General features: G+C 42.1%; 1 protein-coding gene across 4 annotated transcripts in view; it reads right to left on the minus strand.

The window, feature by feature from the left end:
- Positions 1-23239, minus strand: part of LOC135216186 (DNA topoisomerase 3-alpha-like) — a 308863-nt gene that overhangs the window by 271934 nt on the left and 13690 nt on the right. For all 4 annotated transcript variants that reach the window (XM_064251319.1, XM_064251321.1, XM_064251320.1 and 1 more), the window contains exon 2: positions 19630-19997. In XM_064251319.1, the coding sequence (XP_064107389.1) occupies positions 19630-19956 (327 nt within the window). In that variant the 5' untranslated portion in view covers positions 19957-19997. The remainder of the gene's footprint in view (positions 1-19629; positions 19998-23239) is intronic.

The following is a 23239-nucleotide window of genomic DNA, read 5'->3' on the forward strand; positions in this document are numbered from 1 at the left end:
ACTCTGAGCTGAAATTGGGAGGATTCCCGATTTCTTAGCTCTTTAAATATATCTCTTCGAACCTTCTGGGAAGTAGTTTTGAGCCCTCATCGTATTCCAAAGACTCTGTCAGCAAACGTTTCAACTTATCTTCTTTTGTAGATAACAACGTAAATACTTATTGCCTGGACAATGAATCCTTTATCTGAAAGCGTTGATCCAGGAATAAAAGGTTATAGTTCTTTTGCCAAACCATACCATGATGGCAGGAACCCATGCCGAGTCTTTCTAGAATTTGATTCCAGATTCCAAGCCCAAAATCTCACTCGTCCTTTTGGTCGATTAGTACCAAGAGAAGCATTGATGAGGAGCAGTTCCATCTTGTCAGAACACGGAATCTGAGGCCCAAATAGGATCCCATTGTAACTATAAGATCTCCAAGTCTTGTCGTATAGAGTATTGTGTAAGATCCCGAAGATCTTAATGCTCTGCTATCTCCAATTCCCTTTATAGAGACAGAGTACGGGGGGTCCTCGAGTTACGACGTTGATCCGTTCTTACGATGCATCGTAACACGAATTTCAGCGTAAGTCGGAACATTGAAAAATACCACATGATTTAATGTAAATACCTATCAATAACAACGAGAGAACAATTCCTTACCTTTATTAGTTTGATTGGCTTGACACTGGAGAGGAAGCTGCGGTGCTGGAGAGACTGGGGGAGGTTAGTGAAGAGAAAAAGAACCTCCAGAAGTTGCTGGAGATGCTGAGGTCAGATGATTCTTGAGGTGAGGCAAATGATTCTAGAGTTGAGGCAGAACATTCTAGTACTGGAGATGCTGAGGCAGGTGATTCTGAGGTGAGGCAGATTGTTGGGGCAGGTGAGTGTTTTAGGTGAGGCAGAACCTACAGCAAGGTGCTGGAGATACTGGGCAGGTGAGTCTGGGTTAGCAGAACATTCAGAAGGTGCTGGATTAGCAGAGGCAGCTGAGGTAGAGGGTACAGGATCTTCTGCAGGCCTCTCTACCTTCTTAAAAATACTGCTCCAGGTTAGTCTGAACAGAGAGCGACCTCTTTTCATCCAAGATCTCCTTGTAACACTGCATCAAATCCATGACGCCTCTGGAAACCCTAGTGAACCTGTCCAAGTTGGGATCCTGAGCCTCAAAAGTGACAACGCTTGCTGCAACTGTGCAAAACCTCTTATCAAGTCCTGCCTTGTGAAAGCCTTAGGCTCTGGGGTGGGTGCTTCTTCTTCTTCCTCTATTATCTGCTTCTCCAGTTGTATCAGGTCCTCAGCAGATAACTCCTCGCCATGAGACTCCAGCAGCTCTGTAACATCATCAACCTCCATCTCCAAATTGATTTCCTTACTCAGGGCAACAACGTTCTTGACAACTAGCTGAACTGTGTCCTCAAACCCATGGAAATCATTCAACAATTGAGGACAAATTTTCTTCCAGACACCATTCATGTTTGTTTTTGCTTAACCTCCTCTCCCAGGAATTAGCAATGTTCTTTACAGCATCAAGGATGTTGTAGGATTTCCAAAAGTCCTTCAGAGTCAAGTCCTTCTTGGTTTCAGTTGCCTGTAAAGCCATAGCAATTGTCCTTCGTAGGTAGTAGGCCTTGAACGAAGCAATCACTCCTTGGTCCATAGGCTGTAAAAGGGCCGTGGTATTAGGTGGAAGGTAAACCACCTTGACATTAGGGTTGAAGTCTCCCAGCTGGGCAGGGTGTCCAGGGGCATTGTCCAGCACTAGCAACACCTTAAAGGGATACCCTTGGAGGCGCAATACGCTCCACACTTGGCACAAAATGGTTTACGAACCAGTCCTCAAACACTGCAAGTGTCACCCATGCCTTCTTGTTGGAACTTCCAAATTACTGGTAGTTGACCCTTCCAAATGCCCTTGAGTGCCCTTGGATTTTCAGCCTGATACACCAACAAGGGCTTCAGTTTGAAGTCGCCAGCAGCATTACCCCCAAGAAGTAAAGTTAGCCTCTCCTTGCTGGCTTTATGACCGGGTGCTGACTTCTCCTCCTTGGCGATGTAAGTGCGGTTAGGCATACGCTTCCAAAACAACCTGTCTCGTCTACGTTAAACACTTGCTGAGCAGAATAACCCCCCTCCTTAATTATCTCAGACAACGCTTTAGGAAATTCACTCGCTGCTTTCTCATCCCCACTAGCAGCTTCACCTTGCAATTTAAACGGTTATGGTATTGGCCCGAGCCTTAAATCGCATAAAACCAACCCCTACCAGCCACAAACTCTTCACTTTCACTTCCCTCCCCCTTTTCTTTTTTCAACGCTTCAAACAATCTTTTCGCCTTCTCCTGAATCACCATAAGGCTGACTGGGATACGCCGTTGATTTTGTTCTTCCAACCAAAGCACCAATAACCTTTCCATTTCAATTATTAGACCACTACGCTGCTTAGTTATCACTGTCGCTTTCATAGGAGCAGATCCTTTCACATGTTCAACGATGCGCTCTTTATCTTGATAATGGTAGCAACGGTCGAACGGCTAAGGCCAAGCGAGGCGGCCAATGTTTGTTGGCGTTTCTCCCTTCTCGGATCGCTTTATAATGTCCACTTTAATTTCATGGTGATGGCCTTTCTTTTCTTCGATGCACTACCATCAGAAGAGTCCGCCTTGCGCTGGGAGCCATAACAAAGAGCAAAAAGTTACAAAAAACGATACACACGAGGGAGAGAGAGGCAGTGTAAAACAACCAAAATGGCGTATGGACGAGGACTGAGCGTAGCGAAGCGACGCCGTCCTCTCCCCCACAAAGCGTATTCTTCCGCCGTGCGCCTGGAACTAGTTCGCGTTTGTTTACGTTGCTTACGACGCTAAACCGCGTAAGACGGAACGACGCAAAATATTATTTTTTATATTTTTTATGGGGGCGCGTTCGTAACCACGAAACATCGTAAGTCGAGACCAGCGTAACCGAGGACTTACTGTATAGCCTTTTACTGCGTTCTTTGATAGCAGATATATACAAAGGGTAATTCTTCCCTCTGAAAGGGAAGAAAAACCGCTATGTGGTTCACATAGGTATCGGAAGAGGACAGTTTCCTCATTCCCTCAAGCACGATCTGCAGTAATTATATATCTTATCCATGACTACTGTCATTTACCTTGAAACATCCTCTCATTCATGTCCACTTCTGGTCAGTCTGCACGCAGACAGACTCAGAGTGGAGAGGTTGTTAAGGTCCATTTAAAATAGATGCTGAAAGAATATTCAGACTGTCTTGGAAAAGACTTCCAAAACCTGCTGTGAGAAGAACGTGACCTCCTGAGAATCCAACCTCTCTAAGTCTAAAATGATGGCATAACATATATCCTCTTCTTTCTTTGACGCCCTTTATCTTACATTCTGTAAAGAGTTTATCTTTTGGGGAGGGGAAAAAAAGACTAAATTTTATTCCCCTTTCTATAAACATAAAGATGGCGTATATTGCTACCTCTCTCTTATATTCTTTCGTTCCTCCGTCCTCGTGCCTGGGCACGACGAGAATGGAAAAATTCTATCATCGTTATTCTGCAAAACAATTATTATTATCCTATTCTCCTACTAACTGATCCAGGATCGAGGAGAATCATTCAAGATTCCTATCCTAGGACATCAGGCCGTAATGTACGGTTTCAGATACTTGAAAGAGCCTCTCACCCCCAATACTGAGAGCTCCTACAAGTCTTTTCCAGTACCAAAACATTACAAGGTCTCCCTTGTTATATGTTTACATAGGAGTAGGATAATATACCATCCTGTTAATAACAATGAAAGAGGAGAAAGAGGAGCTGCATGGTTCAAGGGACTAGCCGAAACGTGCAATAAAAAGGAAAAAAGGGGTTGCCAAGGTCTTTCTAAAACCTGCACCCAGATTAACTTATGAGTCCGTATATTTTTTCTATCACTTGTCTCATAGGGTTTGAGGAAAGCGAGAGACCTCTAAAGATATCAGTTCTCTTCACCATGTAAAGGGTTCTATAAAGCAGAAGAACCCCACTTATCCTGACACTTTACTACGTTCGCCTGTGCGATATCTAAAGAAATAATTTTCAGTAGAGGGTTGATCTGGCAAAAAGAGTTTCTCCCAAAACAACTCCTCTTGCCAGGAAAGAAGTCGCTCACGCGACCACTATATTACCTATATTGTGTCAGTTCTCAAAGAGGAAACTTTTGGAAAGTCTATCTCCAAATACTGAGAAATTGGAGATCCTGATGTCTTGCGCCTGGCTGGCGCTCGCGCCTGGCTGACGCCTCGCGCCTGGCTGGCGCTCGCGCCTGGTTGGCGCCTATCGCCTGGTTAAAGCCTGGCTGGAGCCTTTATGGCCTATTACTTGCAACCTTGGTCAGAAAATCTCGATATCAAAATAAGAAGAGGTGCTGTAAGAATCCTATAATTCTACAGTACTTCCATAGTTGGATGTTTCTTCTCAATTTTCCTCTAATACGAATATATCGGAAGGGAATTATTCTTTCCTCGGTTAATTCTTCCGTATCCCCCCCCCCCCCCCCCGCCCCCCCCCCCCCCCCGCCCTTTTTTTCCTGAACGAGAAGGACCACTCCAGTGCGAGGGACTGAGTACTTCCCAGCTCTATGTAGGAAAGCATAATTTGCTCTAAGGTATATTCTATTAACTAATTATTTTCTAGTTAGAGCCAGGCGTCTGGCTGGCGCTTATGATTCCTTATGGCATGGTTTGAGGAAAAGGAAGCAGTCTACAGGAAGACTGTTCGTCTTCTTCTTGCTAAGAGATCTATGAAGAAGACTTCTCGCAGGTTCTCACAACTCTTTGCAATAAATGTTAGACATACTTTAACAGTTATTATCGTCGATCGAGGTTCTCACGGACTCGCAAATTCTTGCATTGCTTTTATTTAATAACTTGCTCAAACGAGAAATATTTTGGATGGTGCTCTAGGCTTATTGCACCAAGCTGGCGCAATTTGCGCCCCAGGGTGGCGCACTTGCGCAGGGTGGCGCGCCATCTTGGCGCTCTAGGCTGGCGCCGTCCTACTAATTATCTTTATGTTATCGTGCCTGAACAATCTGTGTCCTTTATGGGCGTACCCGACATCCTTTTCATATTTGATTCCTTCCAGTTCTTATTTAATTGAAAAAAACAAACTTTTACTATACGTAGTATTAATACCATTGTCAGGGCAAAGAAACCATTTCCCCCAAACCCCCTTAAAAATAAAAGAATGTTTCCCATTCCGACTCATACAACTTCTCTTGCGCAATATCCGATTCTCTAAACTCTAACATGGTTCTATCTTACTAGGCATTGGTGCCTCCTGTTTCCATCGAAAGACTTAACCATAACCGTATATTTAGTCTTGAAGTGAATTTCTCTATACATCTCTCTTCTCACTAAGTATGTATTCTAATAAGCCATGCTTTCGTAAGTATGAGTGCATAAATAATATCATGTTCTGCTGCATTAGAATCCTTTAATCATGTTACCTACGGTAAACAGCATTGAAAGGTTGTAATATCCTTCTTATTGAAAGATTCCTAACAAAAGGCAGACAATATTTATGATAGCTTCAGTATTCCCTCAATCCGAGGCTAAGACCCACGATTGTAGGGAAGAGATACGGTTAGTTATCCCATTCCGCAGGAGAGAGAGCTGTAAACGACCTCTCACGACTGAGAACAAGATGGTACTGCGACTGCGTTGGTCTTCAAAGCGAAAGCAGTCTGGCCTTCCCTTTCCCAGAGTTGCCAGTTACTCCATTAAATAAAGGAATCTTATAAATTATTATCGAACTTCAGGAAGTTTTTATATAAGCATATTAAGCTACGAGACTTCGACCAAGTCGTAGAAACTAAATAGGTGTCGTCTAAACAATTCTTTTAAACCTATTCCTTCCTAGGAAAGTCCTAGAAGGGTACTGGTAATTCATGGAAACCTCTTCTAACACGAAGAAAAATGTTCTATCCTACTCTCAATCCACCAATAAAGATATGCTTCTCCAAACGATCACTTCTCGAAGACACGATAGCATCATATAACTCATACTCTAGCGTAATAGAATCCTCTATAATACTGTTACATTAAGGTAAAACGTATTAATTTAGGAATTTTGTTTTTGTAAGGATTTCACATTGACCATTATAGCATAAATTTCGGTATGGTGTCTATGCCTTGCCATACCGTAGTCCTAAGGCGATTTGTCCTAAGCATGGTAGGAGCTAGAAGCTTAAAAGTCATACATATATGCTTTATCACTCAACGAGATCCATATAATTCATTCGATTGACAAACAATCTAAATCGTTCTCATCATAATAGATTTATATCTAAAAATGCACCGATGGGGAATTTTATGTTGAAATAACAATTTCATACCCCCATGGGATAGCGCTCTCGTCTAGTTGCGAAAAAAAATGTTCGAACAATGACTTTATCACAAATGTTATCGAATGATCTCTAATATTAGAAGGCGCTAAATCGTCGCCTGATTCCGAAAGGTGGATCGATTAATGTCATTCTCATTTTGAATAATTCTACCAGAAAGCATTATACGAGGATCTTCGCCAATTTCATTCATTTGAAGTTCTTCTATCCATCGAGGAACCGTAGGCATAAAAAGGGAGAAACACTGTTTTAGGATGCCTTTCCAATGGCTATCCCTGGCAGTCTGGACGCTCTACAGAACCTGCCGAGGGGACGCCTGACCGGTGGGGATTCTCTGAAACCTCCTTACGGTTTTCGACATTCCTTCTCCTCTGGGCTTGTGAGCTTGGAAGAGGTCTAGACCTGAGAGCAAGACAGAGCCGATCAGACGCAACCCTCCATTGTAGGGGGGTGGGGGAACACTATATTCAACTTCTTACGTTCTAAGAGTTCGCATTTGAACTATATCCAAAGTCTACAATTGCAAATGATATTGTAGATTCTACGGAGTAAGAAGGAGATGAGGATGCAACAACTACTAGTACTGTTACTACTATAATTGCTCGTTAACACAAGAGCTAATAAAGCTTCTAAAGGATAGTTACTTTTCTGACTTCCCCAACTAGGAAGAAGATATACATTTTGTTCCTCAATCAAACTCTAACACTTATTTGTATTAATGAATAAATATAAGTAATTCCCTTTCATGAAAGTATAAGTAATTCACTTTCGTGAAAGTGGATGAGTGTCTACCGAAAACTTCGGTAGTTACACGTCACTAATCTTCTAAATTTTCGAAGTTAATTTTATCAAAAAATTCTAAAAGTTAACAAAAGCGTATGCCGAACCAAAGATCCATTACTTCCCTGTAAAAGTTAGCCCAGACGATCGATGGCGATGAAACACGAAAATCCATCAGGAGGAACTGCAAACGTTGTTTACATTCCAAGCGACAGAAAAAATATGAATTAGAAAACGGGTATGGTTCCTATTCCCGCCACCCAGCGGCGGGGGGGTAGATTACCTGACCTACCTGCCGCGTGTGCCGCGAAATTCGAATTTCTGTCGGACGACGGAGTAATAGCTATGTATATATCTGCCAGGTAAGTTGAATGTATAAAAAGTTAGGATAAGCAGTTGGGGGTTTAGAATCCTCTGCGATATGATCCTCCCCTTCTGCAGACGAAACAGAAGACAGGTGAGAGAGAATCCACCTCTCCAGTAAGAGGAAGAGCCGAACTAGTCGAAGCAACCAGAGGAACTGGGGCTGTACAGTGAACATCGTGTGCGAGACAAGGCGGTGAGGGGAGCTTGGGAGCCAAAGTAAGTTTTTGTACCAAGGGTTACTTTGATGCCAGTGGGCATTCAGAAGACAACAAAAACTTAGATGAAGCAGGTGGCTCAAGCAGCATTAATGGGTGCTAATGCACAAAAGGGAGCTCATGCACTGATGGGCACTCAAATGCCTGAGGGAGCCCATGTGTCAATGGATGCTCCAGCACCAACGGGCACTCTGGCATCACTGTGAACACCAGAGGTACAGTGACAGAAGCGCATCTGTCTAATACTGAGTGCTCAGTGAATGGGCAATAGGGAGCTATTGAGTGAGACACAAGATCCTCTTTCGACACTGGGCACTCAGGGGAGCATACACTCACTGGAACTGGTTGCAGAAACGAAGTAGAAAATGGTGGTAATTGGCATTTCAAACCAGAACACTTATGATAATCTTGAGAACCTTCAGAGGATAAAGTCTCTGGGCTATCACAGAAACTGCAGGAAGGTTTAGTTTCTTTAATTAACCTTCTTAGCAAGTAACCGAGGGGTGCAAGATACTTTCGCCGCAGACTATTTCAGTGGACTAGACTTATCACTGTCATGCCAAAAGCACCGCTTCTCTGGATTGGATGCAGTCATGCTGGAAGATAGGCGATGCACGCAATCCAAGACTTCTTTCAAATGGCTCTTTCGCAACATGGGAAACACTGACAGGTGCAACTGAGGGGCCAACTACCCATGGGCAGACCCCACCGGCCTCCTTTGGGCCTCCGATATGACTTCTCCCAGATGCAGAGGAGTATGTCAGGGACCTTCACCTGGGAGAATCTGCAGGACGGACAGCCAGTTCCTCCACCATCACTGGACTTTTCTCTCAGTCAAGAACACAAACTGACTTCCCCAACTGAGTCATAGAGTTAACAAACAATTCAAACTTACATTCGAACTTTGCTTCGAGGCTGGCAATGGCACTGGGTTTGGAAACATAGAAGCTGGGTAAAGGATTTGCTGATACAGTTGAGACGCTGCGTTTAGGAGATAATGCAGAAATACTAGGTACATACATCAGATGAGGATTCTAAAGATTTCTGACAAGCTAAGGATCTTTCATATCTAGCTATCACATTATATAACCTATCTTTCTCCAATTTAGAAATAAGAGAAGACAAAACCTTCCATTGCTTCTCATTACAGCCTATACACTCAGAACATCTTAATTCTAGAGAGCGACTCTGACACCTGCACTTTGTACATACCATGTGCGTCACTCTTGGCAGACGTAACCCTTGTTACAGTAACAAATACTTGTCACTCCTGAGTTAGACATCGTTAGTGAAAAACGAGTCAATAAACATACAAACATCATATGGGACTTCACTAATAGTCTTGTAACAACCGGTAAACAAATGAACGATACCTAAATTTAAGAGCTGCTGCTTACAACCTTAGTCAGAAGCCGGCAGAAATAAATTGAGCTTGTTTGCGATGTTATTTAGCTTCTACCCCGGTAGTGGGTGGGGATACCTGGCTACACCAAAACAAAATTTTAACTGCCAGAACTTAGAAATTCTTATCTATGTAATTACTTGGTAAGTAAGTTACATAAAAATGATATTTTAATGATAAAATAAGGTTTCACATATACTTACCAAACAGTTACATTAGCTGTACGCTTTCTTACCTGGCAGTCGAAAATTCAAATTCCTGGCGACGGTAGCGGCGCTGCCATTGTTTGTGTAGGCGATACAGATCCCGCCCACTTTCGGGAACACCTGGTACTGCTGAGCTAGACTCTTCAATTCCTTGAGCCGCAACGTCCATCTGTGGGGAGGAGGGAGGGCTCTGATTATGTAATTGTTTGGTAAGTATATGTGAAACCTTATTTTATCATTAAAATATCATTTTCACATAAGTGACTTACCAAACAATTACATTAGCTGACTCCACATTACCCAGAAGGCGGGTATATGGACAGCTTTATGAACAAAAACAACAGTCATGTGCTCACATTATATATAATGTCTGCAGTACCTTACCTTGTGAGAGACCAGCTACAGGTAGATACTGCCTCTGGTCAGCGCTCTCATCACATGTAGGAGACGTGGCAGTAAAGGCCAGGGTCGTCCCTACTCATGGTGAGATTTTTGCAATCATGGAAGTGCACCGATGATTGACAAAAACAACAATAATTTGCCCTTGCCCTGGGCGAAAAGACTAGATAAAAACCACACAAAACCATCACCTACACTAAAAACCATATGATACCCTTAACCAGATATGAGAACTGGTGGGTACTTCAGGTACATGTACCCCCAAGATTCCCACAAACTCAAAAAACCTCAAATTCAAGGCGAGGAGATAGTAGAGGGAAAAAACCGGGTCCCCCTATGCTTCCTCTCCCAACAATATTCCCACTACTGACAACGGTCCCAATCTAAAGCAGTTTTCGTAAGTAGTTTCTACCTCCTTCAAATAGTGTGACGCAAACAGATTTCGACCTCCAGAATGTTGTTTGCATAATGGAGGATAGAGACATATTCTGTCTGAAAGCCAAAGACGTTGCTACTGCACGAATCTCATGCGTCTTCACTTTCAGCACCCTAAGAGCATGTTCCTGAGTTTGGGCATGCGCTTCTCGGATCAAACTCCTCAGGAAAAAGGACATTGCATTCTTTGAAAGAGGCCAAGACGGGTCTTTCACCGAGCACTGGAGTCGGCTCTCCTCTCCTCTCACAGTTTCTGTCCTAGTCAGGTAGTGTCTGATGGCTCTGACCGGACACAATGTATGTTCCTCATCTTCCGACCCGACTAAGTCCATTAGGTTCTTTATCTTGAAAGAACGGGGCCAAGGATTCGAAGGATCCTCATTTTTAGCAAGGGGATTCGAAGGATCCTCATTTTTAGCAAGGAAGTCTGTTACGTAAGAACAAACTGCATTGCCCTGGGCGAAACTCACTTCCTTACTCATCGCCTGCAACTCGCTTACTCTTCCCGCTGTGGCTAAGGCGACTAGGAATAGTGTCTTCCTAGTTATGTCCCTCAAGGTTGCAGAATTCAACGGTTCGAATTGGGGGCCACTGAGCCACCTTAAAACTACATCCAAATTCCATTCCACTTCTTCAGGCTTGAAAATCTTGGAGGAACTAAAGGATCTGATCAGGTCACTGATGTCCTGATTTGACGAAATGTCGAGGCCTCTATGCTTGAAAACCGATGAAAGCATGGCCCTATATCCTTTGATAGTTGAAGTGGCCAACTTCTTGGTGTCCCCCAGAAATAACAAAAATTCCACAATTTCTGTTATAGATGTCTCAGAAGAAGAGATGCTATGTCGTCTATCTGCACCATGACCTAAAGACTTTCCACTTGGACTGGTAGAGCTTGGCAGAAGAGCTTCTTCTGCAGCTAGCAATAGCTTCTGATGCCCTTCACGAAAACCCTTTTGCTCTGACCAGGTTCCTGACAGTCTGAATCCTGTCAGGGCCAGACCGGACAACCCTTGGTGGTATCGGTTGAAATGGGGTTGTCTGAGAAGCGATGGATTTTGTGGAAGTAGTCTGGGAAAATCTACCAACAGATTGAGAATGTCCGGGAACCACTCTTTTCTGGGCTAGAATGGCGCTACTAGGGTCATTGTCACATTCTGGTGCAATTGAAGCTTGTTTAAGACCTTTCTTATCATCCCGAAGGGAGGAAAAGCGTAAACGTCCAGTCCTGTCCAATCTAGCTGCATCGCATCTGTTCTCCACGCTAGTGGTTCTGGAATCGGAGAACAGAAAATGGGAAGGCGATTGTTCCTCGATGTGGCGAACAGGTCTATTGATGGTCTTCCCCAAAGCTTCCAGATTTCCTGACACACTCTCTCGTTCAGAGTCCATTCTGTTGGTACCACCTGATTTACCCGACTCAGTTCGTCTGCAAGCACGTTCATTCTCCCTTGCACGAATCTTGGAAAAAGGGTGATCCTCTTCTCGTTCGTCCAGGTAAGGAGATCTTCGGCTATCTTGTTGAGAGAGAACGAGTGGGTCCCTCCCTGCTTCTGTACATATGACAACGCTGTGGTGTTGTGCGAGTAGACCGCTATGTTTCTTCTGGTGACTAAGTGGTCAACCGCTTGTAGCCCTAAGAGGATGGCCTTCAATTCCTTCCCATTGATGTGAAAGGTCTTTTCTTGTTCTGTCCACAGACCTGATACTCTCTTGTCTCCTAGGAGGGCTCCCCATCCGCTGTCTGAGGCGTCTGAGAAGAACTGCAGGTCGGGTTCGACACGACTAGGGAAATTCCTTCTTGTAATCTTTCCTTCAAATGCCACCAACGAAGATCCACCTTTATCTCTTCCGTCAGGGGGAAAACTAGTGAGTCCGACTGTGTCTTCCGAGACCAATTTGCTTTCAGGAAGAACTGAAGCGGCCTCATGTGTAGGCGTCCTAACCTGACAAAACTCTCCACTGAAGCAAGGGTCCTGAGTAGGCTCATCAATTCGAGCGCTGAGCAGGACAGGCGAACCAGAAATTGCTGGACTGTCGACAGGCAGGACTCTATCCTCTTCAGGGAGAGAAAAACCCAATAAGCTAGAGTCTAGTATCATCCCTAAATAGAGAATCCTCTGAGTTGGAATCAATTGGGACTTCTCCATGTTTATTATGATACCCAATTGTTGTGCCAAAGTAAGGGTCTTCTCCAAGTCCTTCACACACTGACGACTGGATCTGGCTCTCAGGAGCTAGTCATCTAAGTAAAAAGCTGTGTTGATCCCCATCAAATGCAGCCACTTTCCCAGAGGAGCGAGAATCCGAGTAAATACTTGAGGGGCAGTTGACAGACTGAAGCAGAAGGCTCAGAACTGGAAGTCTCTTTTCTTGAAGACAAATCTCAGGAACTTCCTGGAGTTCTGATGGATGGGGACATGGAAGTATGCATCCTTCATGTCGAGAGATACCATCCAGTCGCCTGGTTGGATGGCTGACATTACCGACCGACTGGTTTCCATTAGGAATTTCGTCTTCCTTACATCCAAAATAGGTCTCCATCCCCCTGATGCCCTGGGGACTATGAAAAACCTGTTGTAAAACCCTGGGGAGTTTGCGTCTGTTACCTCCTCTATGGCCTCTTTGTTGATGAGCTCTTCTACTTCTTTGGCTAAAGCCAAAACTCTTGTTGATCCTGTCGAGTATGCTGTCAAACAGACAGGTGTATTGGACAGTGGTGGATCCTGCGTAAAAGGGATCACAAATCCCTCTCGAAGCACCTGTATTACACACTGTTCTGCTCCTCTTCGACTCCATTCCTTCCAGTAGTCATGGAGTCTTGCCCCCACGGGTATGTGAAGGACCTTCCAATCATTTATCTGTCATAAAGGAAGGTTTCTTGGTAGACTTGGAGGTGGTTCGTAGATTAGTTAATGGTCTCTGCTGCCACCTTGACTTGCCTCCTCGAAAGGGATGCTTTAGTAGAGGAGAAGCTTTGGCTCCTGTCGCTGGAGGTTCCTTAAGTCTTCTCGCTGACTGAAAAAGATGATCATTGGTGGACTTTTTCTCGAGGTCCAACAGCACATGCTTAATGGTTTCTTCTGGAAACAGGTGAGATTTACTCGGGGGGGGGAACAACAAAGCCGATTTTTGGTTCGTGGTTACTCCTCGAGATGTGAAGGAGCACCACCGTTCTTTCTTCTTTAGTACTCCCATAGTGAATAGGGCGGCCAATTCCCCTGAACCGTCTCTCACTGCCCTGTCCGCACAGGGCAACACATTGAGCCAGTCGGCAGAAAAATCCTCATCCAGAGACTGGCATTCTTCAATTTCCCTGGCTAACGCTGCAATAGTCCAATCCAGAAAACCGAAGACTTCGATCACCTTGTATAAGTTCTTCACCAGGTGATCTAACTCGGGTGAAGAGAACAACACTTTCGCAGCCGAGAACGCTGCTCTTCTGTGAGAGTCCACAAGGCCAGAGAAGTCTCCTTGGGAGGAGGCAGAAACTCCCAAAGAAGGAACTTCTCCTGTCGCATAAAACCTGTAGGTTTTATTCTGCAGCTTCGACGGAGGTAAGGTGAACGAAGCCTTGCCTGACTCCCTCTTCTTAGCAAGCCACTCTTCTACTTCCTTCAGTGCTTTCTTCGAGGACTGAGAAAGAACTGGTTCCAGTAACCCCGAAGGCGCTTATCTCCTATCCTTCACAAACATCGACGGAGGTGAAGAAGGCGAAGCTGGTTCAAAAAAGTCCAGATACGTCTGTAAAAGAAACCTTAACAGACTAGAATAAGCAGAAGAGGGATTCAAATCCTGGTCTTGAGTTTCCTCTTCCAACAGGACGGCTGATACCCCATCTTCCTCTTCCGTCTGGCTCGTTGTCTTCTTCAAATACACCATCAATTCTTGAAGTTGATGTTTAAAGGGGCCCAAAGCGGAATTCTCTAGCAAGGGTTTGGCCTTCGAATCATCCTTAAGTGAAGATGAAGTCGTGGCTGTCGTACAGCTCTTCTTCAAAAACGAATGACTAGGAGTCGAAACAACACGAGATGTATGAGGCGAACGAGTCAAAGATATCGAGGCGAATGAGGCGAACGAGTCGAAACACTTCAAAACAAATGAGGCAAACGAGTCGAAACTCCTATTGATACACAACGAGGCGAGTCAGTCTTGCAAGCACGTGAGCGCTATGACGCACGTGAGCGTCTGACTCCGTCCGAAGTTATGCTATCTGAAGAGGACTGATGGTCTTCCCGGAAAAACTGGTCCGAAGCAAAACTGCAGGAAGGTTGTGGAATCCAGTGCTCCTTGGATTTCTTAACAGGCAGCAACATCCCTCTCGCATGCTGGGCATGTCTCTTTAACCCTTAAACACCTATTGGACGTACTTTACGTCGACATTTTTTGTCTCTTGGGTTCTGACCGGACGTAATTTACATAGACACAAAAAAGTTTTTTAAAAATTCGCGGAAAAATACTTTAGGCCTACCAGCAGAAAACTTTTGAATCAGGCGCTTTGGGGGATGCTGGGAGTTCACGGATCAAGGTGTTGTTTTGTTTACAATTGTTACGCAGGCCCGCAAACACGAATTTCTTTCTTATCGCACTAAAAAGTATCAGTGACACATCTCGGAAATTATTTAGTCACTTTGACATAATTTTTGCACAATTTTTAATTAGCCGTTACATGAAGTATTATATAGAAAAATGTGCACAATTTCATGTAGAATACAACAAAAAAATACTCATGATTGTAGCTTTTATCAGTTTTGAGATATTTTCATATACATAACAATAAGTGCCAAAATTTCAACCTTCGGTCAACTTTGACTCTACCAAAATGGTCAAAAAACGCAATTGTAAGCTAAAACTCTTATATTCTAGTAATATTCAATCCTTTACCTTCATTTTGCAACATATTGGAAGTCTCTAGCACAATATTTTGATTTATGGTGAATTTATGAAAAAAACTTTTTCCTTACGTCCGCGCGGTAACTCTTCCGAAAAAATCCTATGTGCGATTGTTGTAATGTTTGCACCATTTTAAAGTAGCCGTTACATAAAGTTTTATATATGGAAATGTGCACAATTTCATGCAAAATACAACTAAAAACAACCCATGGTTGTAGCTTTCATCAGTTTTGAAATATTTTAATATAAATAACGATGTGCCAAAATTTCAACCTTTGGTCAACTTTGACTCTACCAAAATGGTCAAAAAACGCAATTGTAAGCTAAAGCTCTTATATTCTAGTAATATTCAATCCTTTACCTTCATTTTGCAACATATTGGAAGTCTCTAGCACAATTTCGACTTATGGTGAATTTATGAAAAAAAAATTTCCTTACGTCCGCATGGTAACTCTTCCGAAAAAATCATACGTGCGATTGGCCGTAATGTTTATACCATTTTAAATTAGCCGTTACATAAAGTATTATATATGAAAATGTGCGCAATTTCATGTAGAATACAACAATAAATAATTGAAGGTTGTAGCTTTTCTCATTTTCAAAATATTTGTATATAAATCACGATAAATAGAAAAAACCCACGTTCGGTCAACTTTGACTCTACCAAAATGGTAGAAAAACGTAATTGTAAGCTAAAACTCTTATATTCTAGTAATATTCAATCATTTACCTTCATTTTGCAACATATTGGAAGTCTCTAGCACAATATTTCGATTTATGGTGAATTTATGAAAAAACTTTTTCCTTACATCTGCGCGGTAACACTTCCGAAAAAATCCTATGTGCGATTGTCGTAATCTTTGCACCATTTTAAATTAGCCGTTACATAAAGTTTTATATATGAAAATGTGTGCAATTTCATGCACAATACAACTAAAAACAACCCATGGTTGTAGCTTTTATCAGTTTTGAAATATTTTCATATAAATAACGATAAGCGCCAAAATTTCAACCTTTGGTCAACTTTGACTACCGAAATGGTCAAAAAACGCAATTGTAAGCTAAAGCTCTTATATTGTAGTAATATTCAATCATTTACCTTTATTCTGCAACAAATTGGAAGTCCCTAGCACAATATTTCGATTTATGGTGAATTTATGAAAAAAAAAACATTTTCCTTAGGTCCGAGCGGTAACTCTTCCGAAAAAATCATACGTGCGATGTTTGCACCATTTTAAATTAGCTGTTACATAAAGTTTTATATATAAAAATGTGCGCAATTTCCTGTAGAATACAACAAAAAATAATTGAAGGTTGTAGCTTTTCTCATTTTCGAAATATTTGCATATAAATCACGATAAATAGAAAAAAAACCACGTTTGGTCAACTTTGACTCTACCGAAATGGTCAAAAAATGCAATTGTAAGCTAAAACTCTTACAGTCTAGTAATATTCAGTCCTTTATCTTCATTTTGAAACAAATTTGAAGTCTCTAGCACAATATTTAGATTTATGGTGAATTTAAAAAAAAACTTTCCTTCCCTCTGCGCGCGGATTCTCCGCCGCAAATCTCCAAAATGCGTACATCACATTCTCGGAATATTTGCTCCGTTTCATATTAGACGTTTCATAGAGTTTTATATATGAAAATATGCACAATTTCATGAAGAATACAACAAAAAATAATTGAAGGCTGTAGCTTTTCTCATTTTTGAAATATTTTCATATAAATAAATATATAAAAAAAAATTCGACATTCGGTCAACTTTAACTCATCCAAAATGGTTGAAAACTGCAATTGTAAGCTAAAAATCTTTCAGTATAGTAATATTCAATCATTTATCTTCATTTTGAAACAAATTAGAAGTCTCTAAAACAGTATTTATATTTATGGTGAATTTTTGAAAAAAACATTTTGTTATATCCGCGCGTTACGAATTCATGCATCATATTGTGGTAATATTTTCTGTGTTGCTTTGATCGTTTTACAATGTGTTATATACCAAAATTATCGCAATTTAGTGTACAATACAACGAAAAAAAAAAATCTCGTTAGCTTTAACCCCTTTGCTCACAGTGCGATTTGAATACAATTATATATGAAATTTTGTTTTCGCGCTATCATACATCGCATTATTTATATATGATCATGATGTTTTTTTTTCATTTCTGATGGTTGCATACTAAACTTCAGGCAATGACAAAAAAAGGAGCCAAAAATGAACTCTTAATCTTGAAAACTAAGCGCACTGTGATTTTTTGAACAAAATATTTTTTCCGCTTCGGTGCTCACTCCGTGACCCCCTAGGCATACAGGAGACGATTTTTATTATACCCCTTAGGCATTTAAGGGTTAAAGGACATGACAATAAATCACTCCACACTTTTCGCCTCGACACAGGTGACTGTACTTCCAAGTCGGACGACAACTGCGCGTCACTGATATCTACGCCTTTGCAGCAGCGTTTCCTGGGCACTCGCGAGTCGACTACATTGACGGAGTTGGCGATTGACCGTACGCAAACTCCCCCAGTCTCCCTTCGACCTTCGGTATGTCTTCTCCCGGGAGCTGAGGAGCAGGACAGGGACCTTCGTCTAGGAGAACAGGGGAACGGACAGCCGCCTCCTCGGACACGACACTGACACTTGGCCTCACATTGGCCTTTTCACTTGACTTCTCTACGAACGCACGTAATGACATACCCAAATCCATAACGGATTAGGCAAGAACTCAAATTTCTTGTCCATCTTGGACTCTAACAAGGAAATGGTGTTGGGATCGGAAACATGGGATACCTGGTCTGGAGTAATTGGTACTGAAGTTGGAGGACTATCAATAGGGGATATATTCGATAAAAGTGGAGAAGATAGTGACAGTTTGTTCGCCTCTAAAGGCATGGGAGTTGTCTCTACTCTAGTTTTACTACTCGCTCTAAGAGCTGCTTTCCTTTTCCTATCTTTGTCCATCTTATCCAAATGAGCTTGAAAAGTCTTCCAACCTTGTTCATCTAAACTACGGCACTCATCACAAGTTAATTCCTTGCTACAGCACTGACCCTTACATTTAACACATTTGGAGTGCGGATCGTAACATAGTTTAGCTAATCTAGTTTTGCAGCAACTGCTGCAAAACCTAACTGACGAAGAACTAGCATCAGACATCTTCGTAATAACTTGTTAATAACTAGGCAGCTAACTGATGAAGCAAAAAAGCTAACCAAGAAATTGTACATCACCAAAAAGAAAAAATCCACAATGGCGACGAAAGTCGACTGCAACAACAAACCACCGGTGTTACCCTGTGGCCGGCAGAAAACAAATTGAAGAGTCTAGCTCAGCAGTACCAGGTATTCCCGAAAGTGGGAGGGATCTGTATCATCTACACAAACACAAACAATGGCAGCGCCGCTACCACCGCCAGGAATTTGAATTTTCGACTGCCAGGTAAGAAAGCATACAGCTAATGTAATTGCTTGGTAAGTCACTTATGTGAAAACAAACTTTTTTATTGTCAGTCTAGTAAAGAGAAATAGATTAACATTCCTGAGAGAGATTAAAGGATAAACACACTCTCTCTCTCTCTCTCCCTCTTCTCTCCTCTCCATCCTCTCTGTCTCCTCTCTCCTCGTCTCTCTCTCTCTCTCTCTCTCTCTTCTCTCTCTCTCTCTCTCTCTCTCTCTCTTCCCTGGAACAAAATGTCATAGTGGTAACACACTGTTTTTGCTGACTGGGTTAGAAGTATGTATGTATACATTTCTAAGGGTACTAATGTTTAAGATGACTTTAAAATGATATTAATAACACAATGTTAAAGATTAATACAGTAATAGGACAATAATTTAAGGTATATTTGATGTAGGATGTTATTTAAGGTATAAATTTGGTATTTGAACTTTCAAGACAGTCTTCTAAAAGTGTTTTAGAGGGTTTTCTAAGTATTTGTGGATTTTAACTATTAGCAGGGGTCTGGTACATATCCCCCGCCAAATACGGGGGTCCACCATACTCTGAAGTTCCAAAAGTACAACAAGGGAACTGACCCAGTTGGTCAACTGGAATCTAAACAACCATATGTGCATGCACCAACCTATCATATCCAGTTCTTTTTTCTTTTAACATAGACTAAAGTTTCTGGGAATTAGTGTAACATGAAATATAGGAGTGAAGTTAAAATAAGGGGTTTATTTATGAATAAAACAAAAATTTATGACTTAAATTACATAGCTCATTTAGCTTTATTGTTAGTGTTTGTCACCTATGGCATCACATCTGCTGATGTGTGTGAAGAAGTCTAAAGATGTAGCCCCGTTTCAGTGCGAAAGTCAGTCTCATACCATCAATTAATTGCAGAGTACTGTAATATGAATACTAAGCAGCGACATAATGCAATAGGGCTCTTTTCTGGCCCATCTTTGGCTCCTAACTGTTGTTGGTAACTATTCACAGCTCATTTATTGGAGGAGGATAGCCAGCTTTGAAACATTGGTCTTGCTAATGCCACTCATCTAAAATATATGAATTGGAAAGACAATGATGAAGACAAAATCTGTTCTAAATGGACTTACCCTGACATAGCCTCCTCGAGACATGATATCTGCCAAACTCTTGGCAGCATCATTTTTCTCAGCAACATTAAGGATGCGAACCATGTTGTCACTGGAGATCTTTTCAACATATCTAGCATGCACAGAGATGTGTAGTAAACAACATATTGGAGACTGTGTGCAATGATAAGCCTGTTGCTTTGAGTGAACTCTGGACCTCACACTATCATATGTCAATCCATTTTTATTTCTTCTTTGGTATGCAATAGTAAGTGGCTGATAGACATAATGCAGTGTCCGTACAAATTTCAAATTAGAACCATGCAAAAAAGAGAACAGCAGCTTCATATGGATGATAAAATCAGTATCTTATGTAGTAGCTGGATGTCCTGCAAAAGAAAAAAAATTAATAAATAAATAAATAGAAAAAATATCACATTATCTATAAAAACAAAATTGAATTTATCATTCCATATACATATACACACATATATATATTATAAACCTAAATATAGCGGATTTTCAAAGTACATATTCTGTATTTTTCCTAACATACAAACCTGAAGTTCTTTACATAGGGATTTACCTTTTAAAAGTAAGTTGGCATGGCCTTTTAACTTCAGACCTGGTTTGTTAACTATCAACAGGTAGGGGGAAGCCCCATCCGCCTATTAGTAGACACTCCACTTTGCCTCCTGGCCTAGGTACCAAAGTGAGGGTGGGCTGTTAATGTAGATACAGTGGACCCCCATATTTGCATTCTCAGGATTTGCGGACTTACTTATTCACAGATTTTCCTGTGGAACTTATTAAAAATTATTCGCGGGAGGACTTGTTCATTTACAGGTTTTTCTGTGGAATGATCTATAAAATTATTCATGGGTCACCGCTCACTGATGTTAATTTTTTCTTACATCAATAATCTGTAATTTTATATTATTTACTGTATAATCTGACATTACATATCATAATAATGATACTAAATCTTATGGGTACTTACTGGTGATGAATGTTGATAGATGATGATAATAGTTGTGCAGTCTGATGAATGACGATGAAGATATAGACTGGACAGCAAAGTAGTGAAGTTACATCTACTCTGAGGGTGCCTCTCCACCTTCTTCAGGAGGTGCCTCATCAGGGATTTCGGGAGGCTTCATCATATGGAGGTACTTGCACATTCTCACAAAAGTGTTATGATAGGGCTTCACTAGTTCACTAACAGTATTGATAAAATCTGCAGCTCTTTCTTCATTCTTATCCCATGCCTTGACCACAGTCTGTATCTGCCTGACTTCCTAGATCAAATCATACAGACTACAAAATTCCCTGGACAGTGCTTGAAAACCTGAGGTTTCCTCTCTGAGGCTGATGGCTTTATTGATTGACTGGTAGTTTGCCTCACCTGGGGCTTCTCTTCCTGGTCATGTGAGAGCAAAGGAAGGAGACCCATTCCTCTGAACTGTTGAACATGTGTGATGTTTAATTACCAGAATTCTGGGCCTTTCGAATTACGAAATATGTAGCACATTCAAGATAAGGTTTGGATGAACCCATAGTGTTGGGGACAATAATGCTGAAAATAACCAATGTGTTTGTTCATTGACAGTCCCTCTCTCCCCTTGCTAGGCAGAGGGTAGGACTTGAATCTATTAATCCTGCTGTCACTTTGTAGCCACCAGGGTCCTTAGCTTTGGAATGATCATACCCTGTTGAACACCTGTTGAATCAGACAGAACGATAGGAAGAAGTAAACCTCAAGACTTGTACCATGGATGTGAAAGATGTCTCATAGATGCCAACAGCATCTGGTTTCTCAAGCAGTCACCCATCCCAGTTACTGACCAGACCCAAAGTTACATAACTTGCTGATTGGGAGAGACTTGGTACTATCAACGTGGTATGGCCGTTAGCTGTTCATGCCCATAGCTCAGAAAGACAGAGCGGAACAGTAACAGCTCCAGTGTGTTGAGACTGAAGGTCTAACTCAGCCGTCTTCATAGGTCAACAATCCGAATGTTGAGGTGCCGAGGCCAATTGTCTCTAACACTGACCCTACTGACTGAACTTGTCTGTCATTACATCCATCTTGCCTGGAATGTGTCTGGCTGACAGTTGTGCTGAGTGTGCTCCTGTCCACCCATGCACCCTCACAGTTAAATTGAGGAGATGAAAGGACACTAGCCCCCTTTCTTGTCGACTATGGAACTACCATGGTACTGTTGCTGATCAACACCATGAAGCGCCTATCCTCAGATACTGAGGCTTTTGAAGAGCTAAGAAATTCCAGGATATTGAAGTGCAGGTTAGGTTAGGTTAGGCTAGGTTTAGTTAAACTAGGTTAGGTTGGGTTAGGTACTCAACCTAACCTAATGAGGAGAATGCTCTTGCCTAACCATCAGGTTAAGCCTTGTCTCTCTTTCTCTGATAGAGGAAGAGAAGGAATGGGGAGTCCCATGTTGAAGACCAGGACTCTTTCAATCTGCATTGAAGGGAATGAAAGAGAAGCCAGCCTTGAAGAACCAGCCTCAGCAGTGATGTCAGGTGGCCAAGAATGGCTTGCAGCTGCAGAGCTGGTTGTCGGTTACAAAAAGGACAAACTCGCTGGTGTAAATGTATTCTTCACAAATAATATACTTGCTTGGGTGAGAGTTAGGGCTTCTCAAGTCCATGCAACTCTCTAGCTGTGACCAAATCCAAGAAGTTGATCAAGTTCTAGAGACACTGCACATGAGAGCTCGCCAGGACCAATCATTCGTCGATATACATCAGAAGATGTACACTGAACAAAGTGCCTAATAGAAGCCAAGGTGAGAAGGCATGTGAAAACTTGGGGAGAGGTCAAATGCTCACAACAGAGACAGACATGGAGCTGATTCCTCTGAAGGGGTACAAAGTTTCCCCAAGAATAAAGGGGAGGAACTTGCGATAGGATTGATGGGTAAGTGCTCAGAAATACTTTGTCCCTCAAACCCAACAAAGGAATCAAGTTTGACTCCAGGAAGTAGAGGGAAAAAAGAGAGGAGGATTGGCTGATGTTGCCCACTATTCTCTGAACTTGCAGTGATGATAGCAATGCACAGAGTAGGAAAATGTATTTAGTGCAAAGAAAAACTTTTCCTGCGGGGAGAGCAGAGGTTTTCACTCACCAAACGAAGCATCCTTTCCTACAACTGATTTGTTCACACGAACGCAAGAGAGAGTCGAACGGAGTTGAATACGCCAAAAATTGGTGAGAAATTACCAAGCCTTGTTACGCATCTGTCTTCGTGATCGACCCTCATGGAGAGGAATACCCAGAGAACCTCCTAGCATCTGTAGATGTCTTGTCCCAAGGGACAGGACATCAATGCTAACATTGTTCAAATGAGTGCTGGGAAGGCTGGGAAAGATGGTGGATTGTCCGTGATTAGACCGGCCAGCCTGACGATAGCCGCCATATTGGATTTCAAAACTGCCTTGAAAATGATATTGTTATGATACAATAAAGTTTGTTCATACTTACCTGGCAGATATATATAATCAAAGTGCCCACCCACCTCCCCTCAGGAGACAGTGGCACTAGAAATATCTGACAGAAAATGGGAATGGTTCCTGACGCCCGCCTCCCAGCGGCGGGAATGGGTACTAC

Source organism: Macrobrachium nipponense, chromosome 6, assembly GCF_015104395.2.
Source record: "Macrobrachium nipponense isolate FS-2020 chromosome 6, ASM1510439v2, whole genome shotgun sequence".
Taxonomy (NCBI): Eukaryota; Metazoa; Arthropoda; class Malacostraca; order Decapoda; family Palaemonidae; genus Macrobrachium; species Macrobrachium nipponense.